At 43.8% G+C, this 25,940-nt stretch overlaps 2 protein-coding genes across 2 annotated transcripts in view; one reads left to right on the top strand and one right to left on the bottom strand.

Moving 5' to 3' along the window:
* The window catches only part of MYOF (myoferlin), a 157,856-nt gene that overhangs the window by 23,634 nt on the left and 108,282 nt on the right, over positions 1-25,940 (top strand). Inside the window, 2 exon segments of the mRNA XM_032609332.1 lie at positions 14,342-14,450; positions 19,174-19,261. Of these exon segments, the coding sequence (XP_032465223.1) occupies positions 14,342-14,450; positions 19,174-19,261 (197 nt within the window).
* On the bottom strand, positions 5,509-5,885 carry LOC116742044 (60S ribosomal protein L36a-like). The gene has a single exon (XM_032609331.1). It carries the CDS (start codon positions 5,858-5,860, stop codon positions 5,540-5,542), a length of 321 nt encoding a protein of 106 aa, XP_032465222.1. The 5' UTR covers positions 5,861-5,885; the 3' UTR covers positions 5,509-5,539.

Below are 25,940 nucleotides of genomic sequence, written 5' to 3'. Positions count from 1 at the left end.
TGTCTAATAATTAGCGATGTTGAACATCTTTTTATGTGCTTTTTGGCCATCAGTATGTCTTCTTTGGAGAAATGTCTGTTTTCCTTCATGTCATTTCACATGGGAAGCCAAATTACTCTCTACCTTTGATTGTAAGATATCATTGACTGTAAGATGTACTATTAAATTAGTAACATGTTTGGGGTGGGCGGTGGGGGGCGGGGAGGAAGAAGCCTGATATTAAATGTCCACATCAATTGTAAGAAGCATCTCAGGTTTTAGTAATGTGAATTTATTTTAAAATGTATGTCTTAGTCTCAGGTACATTTGGTATGATCAGAAGGCTGCAATGAGAGCAGTAAATTAGAATGAATTAGTTGAGATATGGTGGCCATATGCTCTGATTTCTTTGGGTAGTCCTGGTTTGTTGTCCCAGCACAATGATTTATGATGTCGCTTTTGCTGTCAACAGTGGCTTGATTTGGACAGTAAATTAGATGGTCATCTTGGGCCTTGGGGTCTTCTGCTTAATGGCGTCAGACTAAGAGCCTGCACAGGCTTTGAGAGCTACTGCCCATGTCACCTTTCATGAGATCCTTTCTTCCATGTTTCATTGCTGACCAATGCCCCTTGTGACCGATGCATTTTTTTCTTAAGCTATATACATACATTCTGGTAGATTCTGGCCCTACTCTCTTGCATCGAAAAACCATTCTAGCTTTTTAAGGTTATGCTCTACATCTCAGCTTTGAAGCAATTATATGATTTTCTATCCCCCACCCCAACTTCCAGAGGGCAGTTTTATTTACCAGATTTCAAAGTTCTGGGGAAGCGGGTGATTAAGCCTCACTGTAGCCTCCTATCTGTTACTAATAATAGTTTTTTCTCTTCTTTCCTCTCCTCTTTCTGCAAGTGGTACCACTGTTTATATTGTAGACCAGCCCTCTCTGAAAGAAATATAGTGCAGGCTGCATATGTAATTAAAATTTTTCTAGTAGCCATGTTATAAAACAAAAAGAAACAGATGAAATGAATTTTAATAATATGTTTTATTTACACATAGAAATGATAATATTATACTATGTTAATCAATATTTTAAGAATCACTGAGACATTTTACATGCATTTTTTTCTTACACACCGGATTTCAAAGACGTAGTATTTCACATTAACAGCACATCTCTGTCTAGACCAGCCATATTTCAAGTGCTCCCTCACCACGTGTGGCCGGTGGCCATCACAATGGAGAGCGCAGCTCCAGACCACTGAGCTCAAAACCTCAGGTCTCTGTGGATCTTCTCCCTTTTACATCCTCTCCAATCTGTTGCCAAATCTTACTTCTCTTTCTTTCCACTGTTTGTGCCATGTGCTTCTTACTTGTGGCCACAGCCAGCAGCCTGGTTCAGGCCTCATCACTTTGTGCCTCATCTATTTGAACATGGCAGTAAAGCCTGGCAGGCTGGCCTGGGAGCTCTCATCTGTGTTTCAAACAAAGTTGTTGTTTTCTTGAATGTTACATCCTCGAGAGTCAAAACAAACAAATACATGAAGAAATATGTAATAGATCAGGTACTCTGAAGTGCTGTAATCTAAGGAGGAAACTGTCATAGCCCATGAAGAAAACTAAAGCAGAGTAAGAGGATGGTTACTGAGGGTGGGGGAACGTTGTTTGAGGTGGTGATAAGGTGACAATTGAGCAGAGACCTAAATAAAGTGAAAGAATGAGCCATACAGCTTTCTGGGGGGAAAGAATATTCTTGGCGGAGAGAACAGCAAGTGCAAAGGCCCTGAAGCAGGAGTACACCTTGGTGTTGGAGAAAGATCTGTATTGGAGAAAGATCGAAGAGGCCAGAGGGCTGGGGTGGGGGATGGAGATGAGATCAGCAAAGCCACAACGTGCATGGCTTTGTGAGCCACGATGCAAGCTTTGGATTTCATTCCTAGTAGGATGGAAGTTCGCTGAAGGGTAGTGATTATGATCTTATTTACATTTTTAATGTATCGCTTGGGCTTTCTGTGTGGAGTTTGGATGTAGGAACCAGTTAGGAAGCAGGGGAAACTACTGGGAGAGCATTACATATTTATTTTATAACTGTTGAAAACACAGTGGGGCCCTTGGATGACAGCAGGGCAATATTTTAGGTATGTTTGTCCAAAATATTTGTGTACTTTGGTCTCGTATTTTCTTCTTGGCTTTTCTATTAAAGATTTGGCCTTGGGCTTCCCTGGTGGCGCAGTGGTTGAGAGTCCGCCTGCCGATGCAGGGGACAGGGTTCGTGCCCTGGTCTGGGAGGATCCCCCATGCCGCGGAGCGGCTGGGCCCGTGAGCCATGGCCGCTGAGCCTGCGCGTCCGGAACCTGTGCGCCACAACAGTGAGAGGCCCGCGTACCGCCAAAAAAAAAAAAAAAAAAAATTTTTTTTTCTACCGGCTTAAGGAATGTCTTGCTTGTGAACTTTGCTGTTGCCATGGAGACTGGCTGTGTAAATAGGGCCCTCACTCCAGAGTCTGCAGCCCCAGGGCATGTAAGCAAACAGTACCAGGCTGCCTGGGTTTGCCTGAGCATGGTGCCCACACCCATAGGGACTGGACTGGGCAGTCTGAGCACGCACAGTGCTGGTGCATCAGCAACGTCCCTCCCTAGGCGCTGCGAGCTGGTGGGGCTGTTCTGCACACACTCTGTTCATCCTCATTTTACAGTCATCCAACCAGCCATGTGCACTGAAAGAGGGTGAGGGAAGAGCTAGAGGAGCCTCTTGGTCACATGATGAACATGAAATGGTATTTTTAGCTGAAATGTCAGAGTGGAAGGATTTTCCCAGTGGCTGAAGAATGAGATTTCCCTTTCCAGACAGGCAATGTGGCCGTCCCTTAATGAGCCCTTTGAATGCATTATCCCACCTAATCCTCACAGATACCCAGTTTTTTTTCTCAGAGAGGTTTAGTCACCTGCTCAGGGTCACACAGCAGGTATGTATCAGAGTCAGCATTTATATTCAGACCTGTGCTCTTGACTTTTCCATTACACTGAAAACCTCTGACCACGTATAGAGACCAAAATGTAGGTGGAATGATTATCTTTTAGCTTTTTTTTTTTTTTTTTTTGCCATGCCACACTGCTTGTGGGAGGATCTCAGTTCTCCGACCCGGGCCACTGCAGTGAAAGCACTGAATCCCAACCACTAGACCACCAGGGAGCTCCCTAGCTTAAATTTTTTTTTCTAATTTTGCCAGAAAACAAACAAAACAAACAAACCCCCCCCCCACTCATTGTCAGAGTATTGGTTCCTCCTTCTTAGGTAAAAGTTTTAAGCAGGCATTTTATACTATTAATAAGTCACTTAAGCTCATTCCCTGCAATGAACAAGGTGAGTTCAGAGAATATATCTCATCTCATGTGATCTTCACAATGACCTCGAGAAGTGGAGATGAGACTTGAGGCTCAGAGGGGTTGAGGCTGGGACCCTGATCTCTTGGCATCCTGGCCCTGCTGTCACTCTGCTTGAGTTCCTAAAGAAGAAGTATCTTCAGGAGCCTGGAAATACAGGAATGAAAGATTTTTACAAGTTTTCAGATTTGTGGGTGTGTGTATGTGTTCTGCTCATGCTAAGGTGATGTCACAGGGACCAGATTTACCCTCTCACCTGACACAACCAGAAAAGTAGATGAAATACATGCCCCAGTGGTTTCAGATACTGGGCACTAGCAGACAGGACACTGATCCCCAAGAGAGGGGGATAAATGAGCTGAGCCCTCTGAGTGCCCAGCTTCACGCCTAGAGAGCATTTCCAGGCTGCATTGCAGGACAGGCAGATCTTGGTTGTCTCCCAGAGTTGGGGAGGTGCAGGTGGGAGCCTAGAGCTAGGCGCGCGTGCACACACACACCCACCACCCATGCAGAGTGCTCCAGAGATTTGCAGAGGGTTCTGCTTGACTCCTCGCGTGTGGACTGGTCAGTGAGGAAACTACCTGAGGGCTGAGAATAGTTAATGCTCCCCCCATCCAGAGTGGGAAAACCTTCAAATTCATGAGCATCAGGTAGAGTACTCAGAAGGATTTTACCTCAGGATTGTGAAGAAAAAAAATAGATACATCATTATTCAACAGATGCACTATTAGATGATATTATGAGTAGGTATGGACAATGAAACAGGTGTTATAATCGTATCCCACAGGTTAAGGAAGGTAGAGGAAAGCTTGAGCAAGTGAAGTAGAGACGTGGAAGGTATTAAAAAAGATCCAAATTGAACGTGTAGGAATGCACGTTACAATGTCTGATATAAAATGACTGTACCTGTCTAAGAGTTTGCCTTCCTAGTACTCTTATTTTTCCCCTCCATGTGTGTGTACTTGTGCATTTGAAACCATCACATATACCCCACACAAATGCACGGCAAAGTTAGAGACATCCTCTGAACGTAAATTGTCTGCTTGGCTGTAATGTAAGAAGATAACCGAAGACCTCACAATATACCCAGGAGGAAATTTACCCGAGTTCTTGCATAAGAGGTGGTGTGGGCAAGCGGTCAGCTGCATGATCAGGACATTAGTTTGGGTCTTGGCTCTGCTACTTACTGGTTGGGTGGCTTTTGGCAGGTTTCTTCATCTTCATGATGGTGGCTGGAATACTTCCTCAGTAAGTGATAGACATAAGGGCAAATTTAATATAGTTAAGGAAAAAAATCACTTAAATTTCCTGATGAACAACATAATAGCTAATATCTATTGTGGGCTTACCATGGGCCGGGAATTGTGCTAAAACTGCTCCACACGCAATCGGTTTTCATCTTTATAATGTCTTTGAGTCAGACAGGCTTAGTGACGTCTTAGAGAAAAATGTGGCTCAGAGAGGTTCACCAAATTGCTTAAAGTCACCCAGCTCTTTGATTGGAAGCACGTGGATTTAACTTCGTAAATCCAGAGTTTAACCTCAGACCTTCCAATGTTTATTTCCTGTGTGTGTGTGTGTGTGTGAGTGTGGGTTGAGGGCCAGAGTGCCAGGATGTGAAAGTGAGAGCACAGCATAACTAACACACACTTACACACAGGATGGTACTGGGGACTGTAGAATTAGAAAAAGCAAAAGGACAAGCCTGGGTTATGGAATATACTAACTCCCTGGGCAAGGGTTTTTTGTTTTTGTTTTGTTTTTGCTTAGAGAAAACAGAAAGACTGTGGTTTGGAATGAAATTAATTTGATGGGACGGTGTGGTATTGCTTATGAGAAATTTTTGTTTACTGGTGTACAAAAGACCTTGTGTTCAAGCTTTTAATACTTTTATTTCCCCTAGTGGTGAGACTCGCTTCTGCCACTGCCATGTGTAAACATAGCAGTGGGATTAATTGAGGCGGTCCCCATGACCTCTCCTTTTCCCCAGTGTGGTTGGTGAGAAGGGTCGAGGCAGGTTTTCTACCTGGAGTAGCTTCTCGGGCTGTGAGAAAATCTAAGCCAGAGGCAGATGGTACTTGGAACAAAACTCCCAGTTCTGATTTCTTTTTTTTTTTTTGAAGTAAACAATCTCAAATGTTTATTATCTTCATAACAAAACAAAATATGAAGCTCAGAACTGGATCACTTGGCCATTTCTCTTCTTATCTCCTCCCAGCTCAAAATGCTTGCATCTCTTAATAGCCAGCATTCTCTTAGATCTGCAGTTCGGCTCAACACATCCAAGCCTCAGCACAATCTTCTTTGTAGTTTTAGCCTTTTTCCGGAAAATCGGCTTAGTCTGCCCACCGTAGCCACTCTGCTTCCTGTCATACCGCCGCTTTCCCTGGGCATACAGAGAATCCTTGTCCTTCTTGTACTGTGTCACTTTGTGGGGTTGGTGCTTGCCACACTTCTTACAGAAAGTCCGGCGGGTTTTAGGAACGTTCACCATGTTTGCGAGAGCGCTATCAGCACGGAAAAGCTGATTTCTTTTTAGTTCTGCTTTTTCAACAGAGCAGCAAAGCTATGCAAAGATCAAAGCTGGTTTGGGCTGGTTGGCTCTGGGTGCTGGAGAGGCTGAACCCCGCTGTTTGGGGAGATCACAGCCCTGGTGAGAAACACCCAGAGAGACTGAAAGAGAAAGACATTTCATAATAAGAGCTGTAATTATCTCCTGATTGTACTTGGAGGGACATCTCTTAGGAGAGGAAGCTTCATAACCTATAAATCATTTGCAAGGTCATTGGACTATCTTCAGTGATGTATCAATTAATTTATTCTTTCAACAGATATTTGCTTATGGCTGCTGTGTGTCAGACACTGCTCTAAGCGCGGGGGGTACTCCATGCCTTTCATGGGGCTCACATCTGAGTGGAGGCAACAGACAATAAACAAGTAAATCCACATATAGTTTATCAGATGGTGATAAATATGAAGAATGAAGCAGGGGAAAAGGGGAGAAAAAGACAGGGTAAAGGGTGTGTGTGTGTGTGCGTGCATGTATACGTGCGCTGGTTTAGAAAGGTTTTTCATATAAGGATTTGCTCTGGGGTCTCTTTTATAATGAAACGTTTTATGAGACCTATGGCTTTAAAAATGCATTCAGATTCGACTAATTGGATTTTATGAGAATTCAGCTACAGCTGAAGTTTACTTCTGGTCTAATCCTGAAAATAAAAATTGTTTTCCAAACAGATTCACGGTGTATATATAGCATTGATGGTGGGGAGGGAGCTATTTGATGTACATAAGAGAAAGGATTGGTTTTAAGAACTCTGCACAGTGATTGTATAGAAATGGCTGTGGGTAGTTACAAAGGGTTCTTATCTGTTCATTCATGCCCACCTGCCCACACTCCGCATAGATAAACCCCCCTTCCTGTGATTTAGGCTGTACATGAGTTCAGACCAGCTTTCCCTGCAAGTACTGACTTGGAGTCATATTGTTTTTAGGATCCCTTTTTCCAGAATAGTGTCTGAAATAATAATGAAAAGTGATGTTAAGCACTTACCAGATCATCCTTTTAATCCTTACAACGATACTGTTAGGTAGGAGCTGTCATTATCCCCACTTTGCAGATGAGGACACTGAGGCTCAGAGAAGTTACACGATCTGTGGTACAAGGATAAGTGAATCAGGCAGCGCTGTCTAGCGCCAAGTTCTTAGTCACTATGTTATGCTGCCCCCCTTACTTTATAAGGTCCAAGTGCTTGATGAATGAATGAGTGAATGCTACTGCCTTGAGTCTAAAGGATGAGGGCATTAGACAGAGACGGAGCCTAGGAGTTCTGTTGAACTGTCCAGAACGGGCAAGCGTAGAGCCAGAACTTTGAGGACTGAATGAACAGGAGAATTGGTCAAGAGCAAATAGAAAAATAGCAAGTTACAGTCATTTATTCAAGAAATTGACTCTTAAGACATCTTCTACATGCCAGGCATTAGGCTAGTTAACCCACCCCTGGCCTTGTAGCCTCGCTGCCCAGGAGGGCTTTGGGGAAGAGACCTGGGCTTCCATTCATCTCCTTTCCCTGTTAAAGTGATGCCGTCTGCAGCAAAGGCTGGCCCTGAATCCTGCAGATACTGCCACAGCCTCCAGGCTAGTTCAGTGATTCCAAAATTTGGGCATGGCGTTTGTTACACCTCCACCTCAGGGGGCTTGTGCACTGCTAGGTTGGGGAACCACTGTGCGGACTAGGAGTTTCTAGGTTTTGTAAAACCCCTGCTCCCTTGTGATGAACGGGACAAAGGCCTCAAGGTCCTCTGACAATCCTGGTGTGGAGTAAGGAGGGGAAGCCACGGGAGGGCGCAGGTAACTAGGCCTGCCGAGTAGACTTTGATGGAGTTTTGCTTTCTCCTTTGTTCTATTAAATAATTGATTGCTACGCCCATTTCTCAAACGTGAACCTCTATCATCACATTGAATGTACTTTTAGAAAACTGCACGTGTTCCCTGTTCCCCAGGACTGGCTTTGCCAGCTGCCTTCCCTACCCCCCTTCCTCCATCCACCCCTCCACCTGTTCTAGACCATTGTTTCTCAAACTTCCTGGGTATAAGAATTAACTAAAGAAGAAGTCTGACTCAGGGTCCTGGGGATCTGTACCCGCCCTGTTGATTCTGCTGCAGAGAAGTCTGGGGAACCACATTCTGAGAAACAGTTTTAGCAGCTAATCCAGAGCGCAAGGGTGGGCGGGTTGGGAGACTCGGAGGGTTCCCCACAGGGGAGGTGGATGGGAGACCCGGGGAGGTGCTTTCCGGGGTTCCCTGTGATAGGATTCACTGCCATGGCTGCCCCTGCCTCTCGCCCCATCTGGTAGAAAGCAAGGTGCAGGGCTTGGCGCTCCCTCCTTTTGGCTCAGAGCCAAGGGAGGAGCTCCACTGATACTGGCCTGGGGGAGGGAGAAGTCTGCGGAGGGGATGGGACCCAGCCGAGCATCCCCACTGGCCTTCTGGGCCTGGCGCAGACGACAAGGCCCAGCTGGCTGAGAGCCCAGTGCTTCAAAGTGTGGGCGAGTCATGGTCCTGCAGGAGACCTGGGAGCCACTCAGAAAAGCATTTGTTCTCCAGCCCCGTTGGGGATTGTTATTGCCCCTCGGAGGATGGGAAGTTGGTAGTTCTGCAGTCCTTGGGAGCAGAAACAGAGCAACGTGTGATTTACTTTCCAGCCTCCAACTTATTTTTCCTTTCCTTCATGAGGGAATTTCCAGTAAACCCTTCCCCAGTAATCCATGTGGGCTGTGTCCCTGCTGCACAGAAGAACAACTCGCTAGATGTGAGTTCCCCTGATTAAGAACTCAGCCAGCAAAGCCCTTACTCACCACAGTGGCATGCGACTGTTAACATTTGCGTCCAGGCCAACGGGGAAAACATTTTCCATTTCTCTTTTAAACACACTAGACTCTGTTTTAACAAGACACAAAAGTTCTTAACCAACACTTGCATGACCGAGTTGACTAGTTGACAGTTAAACTCTTTAGTTCCCCCAAACCTAACGTCCAATTTTCAAGTAGTTGCTTCCATTGCTTAGAATTAGTTTGACATCACAGAGAGAACCAACAACAAACTATATGGGCGTTCGTGGACTGAAAGGAATAGGAGAAGGACTGGCTCTTTCTTCATTTCAGAATACATCTGCTGTTTATTATTCTTGCACCATAAGTTTCTTTTAGAGGTGTGGTCCATCCATTTTAGTGTTGGGTGGAGCCCATGGGGAGACTCTTATTTTTCCATGAAAACACAGGGCAAACGTTTCCCCATTACTTTCACACCATAATATTTTAACATATTTATAGCATTAGTAATATGAAAGAAAAAGGGTCTTGGTTTAGTATCACCTTCTTTAAAGGAAATTGGCTTGTGGTCCGACTGGACTCTTCTTATTCCCTGTGTAGGAGGCCAAGTCATCATTTCCCAGTCTCTCACTGTATTTTGTATCCAAGCAACATCATAGAAAATAGGCCAGGCCAGGCTTGCCTTCAAAGCTGTATAGAGTTCAGACACCCAAAGGGGATGTTTTCTTCAACTTACAGTGAAAGATCTTAGATGTTGTAACTGTTTATATTTTTCTTCAATTCACTGAGCCATTAAGAATATTTTGTGGATTAAAGTCTTTCTAGGCTTTCATCTAAACAAGCACTAGCTTCAGAAAAAAGAAATTTAAGTTTTCTTTGACGTCTCCCTCCCCTCCCCCACCCCACCCCCACAAGCATAAGAATTTTATGATGAAAAAGCAAATCTTAAGAAATGGGACTAAAGGTTTCTGAAAGAAGGAATTGAGATCAGACTTCACGATTGGCTTCTTTTATTTCACTCCATTCCTGGTGTGTTATTTGTTACATCCTCTCACACCCTCTCATGGGGAGGGGAAAGCAGCAGATACTGGATGAGTCAGAATGGAGGTTGTAAAACCCATTCAGGGCCATAAAGGGCCAGCAGATGGGTTTTGTGTTTTAGGCAAAGCTGTTCTCCCCAGTTAGCCACAAGTCCCACCACTCCCTATTGTCTCACCTAATACTCACTGTATTCCACATTTCTGTTATTGGCTAAACTTTCCTCCTGACACCCTGTGGAAATTTGTTTGACTCCTGATGTTATGAGCCAATACCTTTGAAGGCAGAAAACTTGCCTAGTATTCTGGATTGTTCATTATGGGCATTTTCTAGGATATTTTTTCCCCCCCTAAATCAATGAACAAAGGCTTTAAGAGAAAAGAAATGTATAACATGAGAGAGTTTTCTGAATAGACATACATAGGAACATCACATATATAAGCCAGTAGCAGACTTTCAGGGCTAAAAAGGATCTGAGGAATTCTTTCAATCTACTCATTTGCAGATAATGAAGGGGGCTCAGAGATTTGGGTGACTTAGCCAAGTCCTCAAAGGAAGTTGGGACACAGAGTTAGGGGTAGAACAGGAATTGTCTAACCCAGTGGTTCTCAGCCTGTGCTGATTTTGCCTATGGGGACAACTGGCAATGTGTAGAGATGCTCTAGTGGGTAGAGGTCAGGGAAGCTGCTGAGCATCTGACAAGGCACAGGACAGCCCCCTAAAACAAATAATTATCCAGTTCAAAGTATCAGTAGGGCCGCTGTTGATAAATGCTGGTCCAACCCAGGTCAGCCCTCTTTCCACTTCAGTATCATCCCTGCATGCTGTAGTTTTTGTTTTGTTCCGGGGATTATTTATTGTTGATAGAGATTCAGGTCATCTTGGCTTTAGCAAAAGCAGATCAGTACATGTTCAAGTGTATAATGTTATGATTTTAATCATAAAGTTAGGTTATGAATCATGGAACTGTGAAGAGTAAAATCCACTGTGTTTCCATGTCTTTCCAAGGTGAGTACCAGTCAGATAACTTTTAAACCTTTTCAGATTTTGTTCTTATTGAAAAAACTGAATTAACCAACCCTGTGGCCTCCTGTCTTAAAACATGGAGAAAAGTCCATGGAGAGAAGCTCACATCCTGTGGGGCTGAGAGAGACGTGGAAGAGATTTTGCCAGGGGTTCTTACCTTGTGTGGGAGGTTTCTCTGTTTCATCAGGTGGACATGGAGTCATGGGTAGTCTCTTGTCCTCAATATATCAGGAGAATAAAAACCCAAGTGAGAAGAAAACATACGGATGTTAAAAAAACAAAAACAAACAAGATACTAACATACAGAGTGAACATACTCATCTGAAAAATTACTCTGTAAAGGTCCCATCAATTCTCAGCATCGACAGAGAGACCTAATTTCTATATTGACCTAAAAGGGCTGAAAAGTGTACTCTTAATCCTCTGGAGGCAAAATTTTTCTTTTCTGACTCTACTTGTGATATTAGAAAGAGAGCAGAATCCATCATGGTTGTTGAATGTCTTGGGTGTGTTCGTTTCAAGTCAGTGCACTCTTCCAAGAAGCCCTGTGCCAGTGGCTCACATCGTGGGGTAAGTTGTGTGAAACAGGGTGCCATAGCAATGTTTGGTCATGTGTGATATAATATACCTATTCTCAGAAAGTGAAGTCACTTATTCTGAGTCACTGGACGTACGTGGTTGGATGACAGACGCTGAATCTACAATCTGGTCCTATTTCTGAGGTCCGAGTCGGGGATGAGAATACAGATATATGTCAGGTTAAAAATAATGTGTCTATGTTGACATCAACTCTCACTTCCTGATTTTAAAACAAAATGGACAACATTTTTCAATGAAATGAATACTTCTCCACAGGGGGATCTTTCCTGATTATTGTTTTTGCCTGAAAGCCCAGAGCTATTTTTATTCTCAACTACGGTTTCTTCACCATGGGGTTTTTGGTATAAGTAATCTCTCCTGTCATTTTGAGGACTTGATATTTAGCTTTCTAACTTTATGCTAACGATAATCCAGGCTATCATATCTGCTATTGTTAGTATAAGTCGCTGCAAATATAGACAAGATATAAGTAAATAGCATTTAAAAATTCTTACTATTTCTCTTTTCCTTTTTCAGTATCTATACTGAGAGCACACCCCTGGACTCTCTTTGCTTTTTTATTGCATTTCACAAAGGGAACTCTTTCAATTCACCCACTCTCATACCATGTTGTGTGTTATAACCCCAATTTACAGACTATATTCCACAGGTTACACTTTTATATTGACCAACTCCCTGGGGATGTGTGTTCTGTAAATTTTTTGATCATGTGCCCTAACTACAAAAATGTTTCTTTCCTTCATTCAGTAAATATCTATTAATAAGCAAACTATGTTCCAAGCACTGGGGTTAGAGGAATGAACAGAACAGGAAAAACCTCTGCCTTTCAGGAGCTTCACTATAGTAAGGAGGGACACAGGTGTACTTCTGTACCGGTATGTTATGTGCGCTAAGAGGTAGATGGTCAAAACTACAGTAAGATATCACATCACACCTGTCAACATGGCTGTCATCAAAAAGACCACAAGCAACAAATGTTGGCAAGGATGTGGAGAAAAGGGAACCCTTTTATACTGTTCGTGGGAATGTGAATTGGTGCAGCCACTGTAAAAACAAAACAAAACAAAACAGTATGGAGGTTCCTCAAAAAACTAAAAATAGAGTTACCATAGGACCCAGCAATTCTACTTGGGTATATATTCAAAGAAAATGAAAACACGATTTCAAAAACATATCTGCACCTCAATGTTCATAGCAGCATTATTTACAATAGCCAAGATACGGAAGCAAGCTAAGTGTCCATTGACAGATGAATGGATAAAAAAGATGTGGCACATACACACAATGGAATATTACTCAGCCATAAAAAAGAATGAAATTTTCTTGTTTGCAACAACGTGGATGGACCTGGAGGGTATTATGCTTAGTGACTGAAGTAAGACAGAGAAAGAAAATTCTGTATGTTATCACTTACGTGTGGAATCTAAAAAATAAAACAAATGAAAGAATATAACAACAAAAAAATAAGAGGTGGATGGGTAAGCGGTAGAGGCTGACTATAATCCCCTGGGGTCCAGGAAGAGAAAGAAGTGCATACATCCAACTTCTGAATGATGCTCCACAGCATGTGAGTTACCAAGTTACCCCATCAGTAAACTAGCAACCTATTTACACTGCAAGAAGGTTTACTTGGGGGGATGTTTTTACAGTGGACAATGTTGGTTTTTTTTATTGCTCGAATGTTCCCAGGTGGCCTTTATTTCACAAAACTATTTCCATTAAAATTATTTCCTATACCACTTTTACTATATGATACTATTCAAATGAAAAGCAATCAGCAAACTTACAAATTATGCACTTTTAAGTCATTTCTTCTACGTTGAGGCTGTACACATCAGACAGCATCAGTGCCCAGGCCTGAGTCAGTGAATTCCTAACGCTCTTCCATTAACCTGGACTCGGACTTTCACATTCGGTCAGATATCTGTTACACCAAAGCAGCTTCTGAACCATGTGTTATCTGGCCCAGGTGGAAGCTTAGATTTTCTATGTTCTTGTGTGGTTTCCTCAGCCCATTACTACATCAATTAGCCAGTCTCTGAAGACCATGGCCTACGTGAGATGAAGTTTACTACTGCTACTACCTACATGAAGGATGATGGAAACAAAACAAAGAAACAAACAAAAATCAAAAAATTTTAGGAAATAAGGTGAAAGTGAGAAAAACTTCTGCATGAGACCTGTATTAATTTTCTGTTGTTGCTTTAAATTACTACAAACTTAGTGGCTTAAAACGTCACAATTTTACCACCTTACAGCTCTACTGGTCTGAAGTCCAGTGGGCTTACCTGCAAAATGAAGGTGTCAGCTGGGCTGTATTCCTTCTGGAGGCTCTAGGGGAGAATCCATTTTCTTGCCTTTTCCAGCTTCTAGAGTCCGCCTGCATTCCTTGGCTTGTGGTCCCTTCAAACTAGTGACAGCTTGTTGAGTGTTTCTTGCAAGTCTCTTGCCTCTTCCCCGTCACCCTCTTCTGCTTTCAATCCTGGATTATCTGGGTAGGCCCAGTCTAATCATATTAAGGTCAGCTGATTAGCAACCTTAATTCCCTCTGCTACCTTAAACTCCCTTTTGTTTTGTATCACAACATATTAACACGTTACAGTGGACAATGTTTTATGAATCCTTTTAAATGTCCATTACAGAAGAATGCCTAAACTTTGTCCTACTTTTCTCTCTTCCTGTATTCTTCGAGGTTATATTCAGTCTTTGTCTCTCACCCATCGATCTCATTTGTGACTTGAAATTTCCCAGGCACCATAGTTTGACTCTTGAAATGACTGCTTGTTATGGAGACATGGTGGCTGCTGTGTGATGGTTACCGCCAAAATACCCTGCTAGGGAGAGCACAAAATGGCCCACGCTTCATTTTGAGTGATTTTGATGCTCGCAGATGAATAGGAAGAGGATTGGGAGGTCCAGTGTGGAAATGGAAACATGCCTCTTATGTGGGTAACTGTGTGCTTTTTCCTTTCCCCTGCAGGTTAATTGGCACGGCCACCGTAGCCCTGAAAGACCTGATTGGCAACCAGAGCCGATCGCTGCCCTACAAACTGATCTCCCTGCTAAACGAAAGGGGGCAAGAGACTGGGGTGAGCATTTCCCTCTTGTTGAATGGCTTTGAAGGGAGATGGCTTTGCAAAGGTTCATTGAGACAAGAGTGTGAAATTATAAGTAGCTCACTACACACACACACACACACACACACTCTCCCTACTGGTTTTTTTTTTTTTAAACATCTTTATTGGGGTATAATTGCTTTACAATGGTGTGTTAGTTTCTGCTTTATAACAAAGTGAATCAGCTATACATATACATATGTTCCCATATGTCTTCCCTCTTGCGTCTCCCTCCCTCCCACTCTCCCCATCCCACCCTTCCAGGCTGTCACAAAGCACCGAGCTAATATCCCTGTGCCTTGCGGCTGCTTCCCCCCAGCTATCTACCTTACTACGTTTGTTAGTGTGTATATGTCCATGACTCTCTCTCGCCCTGTCAAAACTCACCCTTCCCCCTCCCCATATCCTCAAGTCCGTTCTCCAGTAGGTCTGCATCTTTATTCCTGTCTTACCCCTAGGTTCTTCATGACATTTTTTTCCCTTAAATTCCATATATATGTGTTAGCATACGGTATTTGTCTTTTTCTTTCTGACTTACTTCACTCTGTATGACAGACTCTAGGTCTATCCATCTCATTACAAATAGCTCAATTTCATTTCTTTTTAAGGCTGAGTAATATTCCATTGTGTATATGTGCCACATCTTCTTTATCCATTCATCCGATGATGGGCGCTTAGGTTGTTTCCATCTCCGGGCTATTGTAAATAGAGCTGCAATGAACATTTTGGTACATGACTCTTTTTGAATTTTGGTTTTCTCAGGGTATATGCCTAGTAGTGGGATTGCTGGGTCATATGGTAATTCTATTTGTAGTTTTTTAAGGAACCTCCATACTGTTCTCCATAGTGGCTGAACCATTTCACATTCCCACCAGCAGTGCAAGAGTGTCCCCTTTTCTCCACACCCTCTCCAGCATTTATTGTTTCTAGATTTTTTGATGATGGCCATTCTGACTGGTGTGAGATGATATCTCATTGTAGTTTTGATTTGCATTTCTCTAATGATTAATGATGTTGAGCATTCTTTCATGTGTTTGTTGGCATTCTGTATATCTTCTTTGGAGAAATGTCTATTTAGGTCTTCTGCCCATTTTTGGATGGGGTTGTTTGTTTTTTTGTTATTGAGCTGCATGAGCTGCTTGTAAATTTTGGAGATTAATCCTTTGTCAGTTGCTTCATTTGCAAATGTTTTCTCCCATTCTGAGGGTTGTCTTTTGGTCTTGGTTATGGCTTCCTTTGCTGTGCAAAAGCTTTGAAGTTTCATTAGGTCCCATTTGTTTATTTTTGTTTTTATTTCCATTACTCTAGGAGGTGGGTCAGAAAGGATCTTGCTGTGATTTATGTCATAGAGTGTTCTTCCTATGTTTTCTTCTAAGAGTTGGATAGTTTCTGGCCTTACATTTAGGTCTTTAATCCATTTTGAGCTTATTTTTGTGTATGGTGTTAGGGAGTGATCTAATCTCATACTTTTACATGTACCTGTCCAGTTTTCCCAGCACCATTTATTGAAGAGGCTGTCCTTTCTCCACTGTACATTCCTGCCTCCTTTATCAAAGATAAGGTGTCCATATGTGCGTGGGTTTATCTCTGGGCTTTCTATCCTGTTCCACTGATCTATCTTTCTGTTTTTATGCCAGTACCATACTGTCTTGATTACTGTTGCTTTGTAATATAGTCTGAAGTCAGGGAGCCTGATTCCTCCAGCTCCTTTTTTCATTCTCTCCCTACTGGTTTTGAGGTAAATAGGTGCATTTACAAATGATATGGCCTCATCCTGTACTCATATTGACAGAACTACAAAGTAGATAAACTTGATTTTCTATTTCAGAATACTGTAGCGTGAGTGGGACCCTCTCTTGGTACAGCTCTGGGCATATTCACTTGGTTGTTAACATTTGTATGGTGAGTGTAGCTCTGTGTATCAGATACTCTTTGAAGCATTCTATAGAAGGTAGTTCATTAATATTAGACCAGAATACCAAGATGTTAATGTCATGATTTTTAAAAAATTAAATTTATTGATTTTTGGCTGCGTTGGGTCTTCATTGCTGTGCACGGGGCTTCTCTAGTTGCGGAGAGCAGGGGCTACTCTTCGTTGTGGTGCACAGGCTTCTCATTGCAGTGGCTTCTCTTGTTGCGGAGCACAGGCTTTAGGTTCCTGGGCTTCAGTAGTTGCAGCGCGTGGGCTCAGTAGTTGTGGCTCACGGACTCTAGAGCGCAGGCTCAGTAGTTGTGGCGCACGGGCTTAGCTGTTCCGCAGCATGTGGGATCTTCCCAGACCAGGGCTCGAACCCGTGTTCCCTGCATTGGCAGGAGGATTCTTAACCACTGAGCCACCAAGGAGGTCCCCATGGTCTTTATGATTCCACTGGCAGCTGAACGTTTTCTGATCACAGCCTCTCTAAACAAGTACACACTGATATTGTCTGATATGAGACCAGAAGAGAGAGACTCTTTTTCAAGTGCACTTTAAAAAAATGGATTCTAGTATCACTGCTCTCAGATTTCTTAAGATTGCTAACAAGCACTCATAAAGCTAATATGCTTGCCCTGTTAACCTCTGACCCCTTCGTTTTCCAAACAATTTGTCAATATTTTGCTTAGGAGCCTGGGCAAAGGGAGAAAATTTAAAAGAGGCCATCCCTAAAGGCAAGAATGCATTAATGCCCATTAGGAATGTCAGTTTTGCTGGTCTAGTCTCCAAAACTTATAGGTTTGCTGTGAATTAGCATTCTAATCATAAAATGTAAATTCAGAATGTCAGCTATTGTCTGTCTACCCAAAACTGGCTGAGAGAAATGATACTAAGGGAAGATGGTACAAGTCAGTGATTTTTCTGGCTGTTTTTTTCCTCTTTAAAGCAGAGAAGAAAGCATATGTAGAACCCTGAAATGGCAGAATTGTAGTCATTGAATGGAGTAAGGAAGAGTGAGGGCCTCAGGCCTGGCCCCCTGGTATCCCCTTACCCCTGTAAGAGGGCCTGGAGCACCTCGGTGGATCCTGAAGTTATTGGGAAGCCATTGATACAGAGGTCGAGCCATTCATGGACTCTTCTGGGTTTGAAAGGTGGATTCTTCAAGTTTGGCAATTGAGCCCCTCATTGCATTCGGTGTTCCTATTGTGGCCTGGTTGTAACCGTGAGACGCTGCTCTTATGATTCTATATTTGCCAAGAAACTGCTGTCAGAGGCATCATTTATTATCCTGTTCAGTGTCTCCCAGGTCATAGTTCTTAAGTTGGCAAAGAATGTGCTGATCCATGAGGGAGTATTTACTAATGAGCAGACAGATGGGAAAAAACAGGGCAATGTGTGTGTGTGTGTGTGTGTGTGTGAGTGAGAGAGAGAGTTTACCAGATGTAGCAAAAGTAGCAAATGGAAGTGTGGGATGCCCATTTAAATTTGAATTTCAGATAAACAGTGAACAATTTTGTACTATAAATATGTCCCAAATTTTATGTCCTGTATTTTATCTGATAACGTGTGTGTGTGTGTGTACCATTCTTATTTTCAAAGGACTTCTTTTATTTTGAGGTTTATCTTTCCTCACTTTTGCTGTTAAAAGTCCTTTATTTTGTGAAATGATTATAGTAGTAGATGGTAGTTGAGGGCATGTGTTTGGCAAAATAAAAATTAGCGACCCTATGTTGAGTCCCCTCGCAAACTTTTTTGAAATTTTATCGGTTCACAAAATATGAAAGTATAGGAAACTCTGCCCTAAAATAATGCCCCACGTGAGAAATTTAACTCAGATTTTAAAAATAGGAATAATTTTATCTCCTGTAACGAGTTAGTATGTTTCTTCCTTTCTGATAATGAAAGGTTATGTATAACATTTTATGTTCTCCTTCTTGCCTTGGCTTCTAGCCAACTTGGGGTCATATTTTTTTTTTTTTTTTTTTTTATGCTGTACGCGGGCCTCTCACTGTTGTGGCCTCTCCCGTTGCGGAGCACAGGCTCCGGACGCGCAGGCTCAGCGGCCATGGCTCACGGGCCCAGCCGCTCCGCGGCATGTGGGATCCTCCCCGACCGGGGCACGAACCCGCGTCCCCTGCATCGGCAGGCGGACTCGCAACCACTGCGCCACCAGGGAAGCCCTGGGGTCATATTTAATGCAAGAGGGATGGCACTTACCTTCATCTTCACGTTTTGCATCTTTGTTTCCTCTTTAATCAGACTTGTTTCCCTTTTTTTTGAACCCCATTTTATGAATCACATCGCTTTATAACTTTTTGTTAGTCACTTAAAATTCTTTTTGGAGAGAAGTGTGAAAATAAATTTCAGCAATTAACAAAGACGTCAATGAGCAAACAAAAAAACTTAAACACTTAGAATGATTCTCTGTGACTGTAATTCTGTGATTGGAGGCCATCTCCACCCTAGGAAGGAGGTTTGTTACGAGTTCAAGCTTCCTTGTCGCAAAACTTTCCTCCAGTTATGAGGCTGCCCCTTAGCAATGATACACTTGGCAACCTGTACCAGGTAACTGCTTTCCCAGGTGCGTCCACTCCACCTGGGCCCACACGGTGGGAAGATATGAACAGTGGAGGGTATGTCGTCCTTCTCTCTCTTCTCACTTTCCCATCCCACTGCTCACCCCTGCTCGAAATTTTACTCCTGCTGAATTGGTTTGTGTTGAGTCTATAGCATTCTGATGCCCTGTACTGATTCTGTCTGCCACGAATTTTTTCTACCCAGGCCACCATTGACCTGGTGATTGGCTATGATCCACCTTCAGCTCCACATCCGGATGACCCCAGTGGGACCAGCGTGCCAGGCTTGGGAGGTAAGCTGACCCTCCTGAAGGCCCAGCCTACACCAGGGAGGATCTACTAATGGCACACAAGGACTCTCCAAGGAAGCTCTCCTTGTCACTATACTATCTGTAGCTCCCTGCCCACCTAGACAGGGCCCCATGAGGCAGGTGGAGCTGCCCTGAACTGGACATTACAAGAGTTTACCAAATGCCCTTCAAAGGAGAGGGGACAGCAAGGCAGTCCTTTACTGTTGCCAAAATTCGGTGACAGAATACTGGTGCCAGATTAAATCTTGGAGGCAGAGTTTTGGGTGAAGTAGAAAGAAATAGCTTTATTGCTTTGCCAGGCAAAGGGGGCCACAGGGGGCTCACGCGCTCAAGATTGTGTGTCCCACCCTGGAGGGGGTAGTGAGGAATCTTACAATGTTCAAGGAGCAGGGCGTGATCAGCTCGTGGGCATTCTTCTGATGGGTTGATGGTGAGGTAGTTGGGAGTCAGCATCATCAACCTCCTGTTTCCAATGGGTCTGGGGTCTGCGTGCTTGTGGACAGCATACAGTTAACTTCTCCCACCTGGTGGGGGGTTTCAGTATCTGCAAAGCAGCTCAAAGGACACGGCTCAGAATAGTATCTGTAGTCCTTGAGGAAGAAGTAAAGGTCCCGGACTTTGTTTAACGGCTGAAGTAGTATTATTTTGTCTTGCTTGACTGTTCTTTCTTTCTGCATTTTCTCACTTCTCTGATTAAATTTGTTCTGTGACTGAAGTTTTTCTACAGACAAAAGGCAGGCGGAGGACACGGGCGGGGTCTGTTCTGGGAAGGCCTCATAGGGTCCTGCTTGGTTACATGACTGAGCAGCCTCACGTGAGCCCATCCAGCAGAAGGTCCCAGGCAGGGCTTTGCTTTGGGTTCGTAGCTTGCACCCCATACACCGTTGCCTGGTTCTGAGTCTCAGGAGTGGCCTGTACTCTCTTCACGTGTCTTCACCTCCCAAATGTACCATCACCAGGCTGCGCTCTCAGCCACCAGTCTCGTGGTCGCAGCCCTTGGATTGGAGCCTCTCTCTCCCTTGGCCCTGACCCCCTCCCGCCTCCGAACAGCCCCTCGGTCCTTTAACCAGGTGCTTCCTGCCGCACAACCCACCTTGTGCTCTTTGTTCGCGGATGTGGGTTGTGGGTCATTCAGGGTCATCAGATGCTGCTTTGGATGGGGTTGGGGTGTGGGACTCCGGGGGGGGGGTTTGGGCCTCAGGTGGAGGGCAGTCTACAAGACAGTCAGGCCTTTCACACAGCTGAGTCCGACCTCCTCTTAGCGTCTTTCCAGGGTGACGGGATGCTAGACGTGTCTCTGTAGCTTCCTCTGTGCGGAGGGGTCTCACCAGACGCCCCCGTCTTCCCAGCCTTGGCGTGCACCCCAGGGAGGGAGGGCCCACTCGCCCCGCCTTGAAATCCCTCAGCCAGGGTGGGCACCCTGGCCCTGGTTCCTGCCAGGCCTGGCTCTTCCGGTCCTGGCTTCTCTGAGTTTTTCTTGGTTCTGAACTCAGCTCTCTGGTCACCTGAGGGGTCTCCTTGGCACCTGTGGCAGCACCTCCCTTTCTGCCCTGTGATGTCTCTGCCCCCTTCCTGTGTGACGTCTTGTCTGCCTCAGCCCCATCCCAGCCATTGCCCCTGCTTGCCCAGCCCACAGATGACCCGATATTAAGGTTTGGGCCCATTAATTGACCATGTAGTTGTGTGTCCAGCATGGGTCACCTGGCCCCTTCTTCCTTGGGGACATTTGGGCCTGACATAGCCCCTTACCTCTTATAAGGGTACCAGCACATCAGCAACGTGCTCTGCCTCCACCCTCTGCCCACCGGCGCCACGGGCGCGCTGCTCTGTCCTTGGACACTCTCGGCCCCGCAAGGGCCCTGTGGGTGGCTTGAGCACATCTGTGGCTCCCTTTGCTGCCGGAGCAGTGATGACAGATACACCACAGAGGAAACAGCACAGTCCTGAGCAGCACGCCAGCAGGGGCTGAACCAAGTGGTCCGACCAATTTCTTTCTCCTCCGCCGATGCCCGCTGTCACCAGCGTTTGCTTCGGCCTCGGAAGGACAGTAGGAACTTACGGGCCCAAAAAGGCAGCACCAACTGGTGGGCTCTCTGGTGTAGCCTCTGAATTGGGAGGACCAGGGTGCCTTTTCTTACACTGATATTTTTCCTAAGCCAGATCCTATTTATTAGTTTCCTAAGGCTGCTGTAATAAAGTACCACAAACTGGGTGGCTCAAACTATAGAAATGTATCCTCTCGCAGTTCTGGGTTCTAGAGGTCTGAAATCAAGGACTCTAAGGGAAATTCTGTTCCATGCCTGTGTCCTAGCTTCTGGTGGTTGCTGCCAATCCTCGGTGTCCCTTGGCTTGTAGACCCATCACTCCAGTCCCTGCGTCTGTCATCACACAATGTTCTCCCTGTGTGTCTCTGTCTTCACATGGAGCTCTCTCTGTGTGTCAGTGTCCAAATTTCTCACGTCTTATATGGACACTAGTCATTGGATTCGGCCCACCCTAATCCAGTGTCCTCTCAGGTTAACTTGATTACATCTACAAAGACCCTATTTCCAAATAAGATCACATTCTGAGGTTACAGATGGGCAAGACTTTTGAGAGGACACTATTCAGCCCTGTATACTGGTAGATAAAAGACAGTTTCATTATGTTTATTCCATTTCAAGAGCCAAAATGTTAAATGGGCCCTTTTGAGGTACCCCTTGAGCCGGGCCTTTAGGAAAAAAATAGCACTGAGGTTCATTCAAGTAGAAAGAGTAAACTTATAGTTTACAGTGAACTGGCATCACACAACTTCTTAGTATTTATGGGGTACAGAAATTGGTTGCTGGGTTTCCTTACCCATTGCTCAGTGCTGCAGTGAGGGTGGTAATTCTTTAAAATACAGCTCCTCCCCTCCAGGAACTTGCAGTCCAGGTTTGGAGACAAGACTTTTTTTTTTCTGAAAGTGTAACGTTATGGATAAGAGCAAGGGCTTTGGGGTCACACTAGCCTAGGTTAGATGCTATGTCTATTGTTAATTAGCTGTGTGACCTTGGGTAAGTCACTAAACTTGTCTGAATCTCAGTTACTCTACTGTAAGGTGGGGGAGAACAGTAGCACATCATGAAGTGGTCGCAAGGATTAAATGAGATAATGCGTAGAAAGCACTTAGCCCAGTGCCTGGCACAGAGTAAGTTCTACCTTAATGTGGTCTTTATTATTATTATTATCACAAAAACAATTCTGGGTAGCTGTAGTTATGAGCTCAGTTGAGTGCCACAGTCTGTATGAACATTCAAATTGTTTCCTCTAAAAAGCAGAGTTATTAGAAAAGAATGATCTGCTTTGGCTCAGAGTCATGTTGAGATGACTAAATGTTTTTTTGTTAAATATCTTAAAAAAGGGGGGTGGGTTGTGTCCTAATGGACCAGGAAGACTTTGAGAATAAGCCAGTTATCAAGCGGTTGGGAGTGTAGGGGGAGGTCCCATCTCCTGAGATGGACCCTTGTAAGCCCAAGCTCGGAAAACACGCCATTTCCCCAGAGCAAAGACTGCTTCCTTAGAAATGAGAAAAGCACTAACTCTTGAAATTTTAAACCCACTGGGGAGAAAACCCTTGCCATCCAGGCTCCCTTTGCCCAAGGCTCCTCTCCTCACCTCTTGGGTTGTCTTGGCAGCACACGTCAAGCTCCAGCAGTGCTTGTGGACCGAGTCCCCCATCCTCTTAGGAAGCTAGCTGGTTTCCAGCGGGTTCCAATGGCAGGTGGCCAAGGTCTGCCTCAGAAGTTCTTTTTAATACCTGATACTGCTGGACGGAGATAGGAAATAAGCCAGAACTTGGGTTCCTTTTATTTGGATTTCAGAGAACATTAGCAAATGCTGGCCTGCAAATGAGCTGTGTCCGCAGGGCAATTTTATGTTTAAGTGTGAAATGACAGAGTGAAATTTATTTATTTGAAAAATGAACAGGTTTCTTTGATCTGGAAGTGCCATCTTTGTTCTATGAGATTAACATTCACCACAGCTGGTGGCGTGGTGAATAATGATTTCATAATCTGGCTAAAAGAAACTTAAAAAAATCATTTAATGTTCTGGATTATCTGGATTTTTTTAAAACTTTTTTTTATTTGGCTGCATAGGGTCTTAGTTACAGCACGTGAGATCTTTCGTTGCAGTGCGTGGGCTCCAGAGCTCATGGGCTGAGTAGTTGTGGCATGCGGGCTCTCTAGTTGTCCCGCAGCAAGTGGGATCTTAGTTCCCCGACCAGGGATCTAACCTGCGTCCCCTGCATTCAAGGTGGATTCTTAACCACCGGACCACCAGGGAAGTTCCTATCTGGATGTTTTAAGATAAAACTTTTTTTGTCTTAATATGAAATTCAACTAAGCAAAGATATCTTTGAGTACTTAGTACAACTCCATGTTAAGGAAGACACTAAGGAAAAAAACCCAACACCTTACAGTCTTGGGGGAAATAAGAGCAATAAACATGAGACAGAAATAACAGCAAGGCAGCCACACCTCCTGCCATCACAGACCTTAACATAAACAGAACATCTGGCCAAGAAGCTGGTTTTTTTCACTTTCCTTAAATTGACTCTTTAAAAATCTTTACCATTTTGTATAAAAGTAACGAGTCCACTCCCTCTAATTTAAATATCAATAGATCTTTTCAAATTTTAAATCATGAACTCATTGGGGGTGTTTTTTGAGTTCAAAAGCTTATCTGCTTATAAAAATATAAACATCACAGGGAATATAAGACACAGGAACATACAAATCTCTCGTAGTCCCAACCTACGATAACCACTATTCACCACGACTGATATTGATTTTAAAGGTTACCATCTACATAGTGGGATCTGCAAAGAAGAAATTTGAAATGTTAATGATAGAACACAAAAGTGAAGATTTTCAGGAAAATTCACCTCTGCAAGTTGAAGAAACTAATTATGACCGTAGACCACGGGAATTGAATACTTCAGAGGTTCTTGGGTTTTGCTTTTTGGTTTTTTAAGACTCTTTTTTAAGAGAAGTTTTAGGTTTACCACAGAATTGAGAAGAATATACAGAGATTTCCCGAATGCCCTCTGCCCCCACGTATGCATTGCCTTCCCCATTATCAATGTCTCTCACCAGAATGGTGCATTTTTTTTTAACAAAGGATGAACCTGCATGGACGCATCGTAATCACCCAAAGTCCATCGTTTACCTTAGAGTTCACGTTTGGTGTTTTACATTCTACAGGTGTGGACAAATGTATAATAGTCTATATCTATCATCATAATATCATACAGAATATTTTAACTGCCCTAAAAATCATCTGTGCTCTGCATATTCGTCATCTTCCTGCACACACCCCCAACCTTTGGTAACCACTGATCTTTTATCTCCATAGTTTTGCCTTTTCCAGAGTATCACAGAGTTGGAATTATACAGTATGCAGTCTTTTCAGATTGGCTTCTTTCACTTAGTAATGTGCATTTAAGGTTCCTCCATGTCTTTTCATGACTTGATAGCTCTTTTTTCAGTGCTGTATAATACTCCATTGTCTGGATGTACTGCAGTTTAGTTATCCGTTCACCTACTGAAGGATATCTTGGTTGCTTCCAAGTTTGGCAATTATGAGTAAAGCTGCTATAAGTTTCCATGTGCAGGTTTTTGTATGGACCTAAGTTTTCAACTCCTTTGGATAAATGCCAAGGAGCATGGTTGCTGGGTGATAGGGTAAGAGTATGTGTAGTTTGTAAGAAACCACCAAACTGCCTTCTGAAGTGGCTGTACCAGTTTACATTCCCACCAGCAATGGATGAGAGTTCCTGTTGCACCAACATTTGGTGTTGACCGTTCTAATAGCTGTGTAGTGGTATCTCATTGTTTTAATTTGCATTTCCATGATGACATATGATGTGGAACATCTTTTCCTATGCTTATTTGCTAACTGCATATCTTTGGTGAGGTTTCTGTTAAGGTCTTTGGCCCATTTTTTACAGGTTGTTTGTTTTCTTATTGTTGATTTTTTTTTTAATTAACTTATTTTTTGGCTGCGTTGGGTCTTGGTTGCTGCGTGTGGGCTTTATCTAGTTGTGGCAAGCGGGGGCTACTCTTTGCGGTGTGCAGGCTTCTCATTTGCAGTGGCTTCTCTTGTTGCGGAGCATGGGCTCTAGGCTCATGGGCTTCAGTAGTTGTGGTACGCAGGCTCAGTAGTTGTGGCTCATGGGCTCTAGAGTGCAGGCTCGGTAGTTGTGGCACATGGGCTTAGTTGCTCTGCGGCATGTGGGATCTTCCCAGACCAGGGCTCGAACCTGTATCCCCTGCATTGGAAGGTGGATTCTTAACCACTGCACCACCAGGGAAGTCCCTATTGTTGAGTTTTAAGATTAAGAGTTGTTTGTATATTTTGGATAACAGTCCTTTATCACATGTGTCTTTTGCAAATGTTTCCTCCACTTCTTGGCTCGTTTTCTAATTCTCTTGATATTGTATTTCACAGAGCAGAAGTTTTTAATTTTAATGAAGGCCAGCTTATCAATGATTGCTTTCATGGATCAGGTCTTTGGTTTGTATCTAAGGGGTTCCCTTTTAAGGAATGCTTTCCTGAAGCTCTTATTTCAAAATGACAAAGGTTGAAGAGCCTGGGGCATAGGTGGCTTAACTGAAAGTGTGTGGTGTCAGAAGGTCTG

Source organism: Phocoena sinus, chromosome 16 (assembly GCF_008692025.1).
Source record: "Phocoena sinus isolate mPhoSin1 chromosome 16, mPhoSin1.pri, whole genome shotgun sequence".
In the NCBI taxonomy this organism is placed as follows: domain Eukaryota; kingdom Metazoa; phylum Chordata; class Mammalia; order Artiodactyla; family Phocoenidae; genus Phocoena; species Phocoena sinus.
Note: the sequence above shows the minus strand (reverse complement) of the source record. Positions and strands in the feature narration are given on the sequence as shown.

What these genes read in the sequence shown, in the direction of transcription:
- LOC116742044 (XM_032609331.1), bottom strand. Translation starts at nt 5,860, where the DNA reads ATGGTGAACGTTCCTAAAACCCGCCGGACTTTCTGTAAGAAGTGTGGC.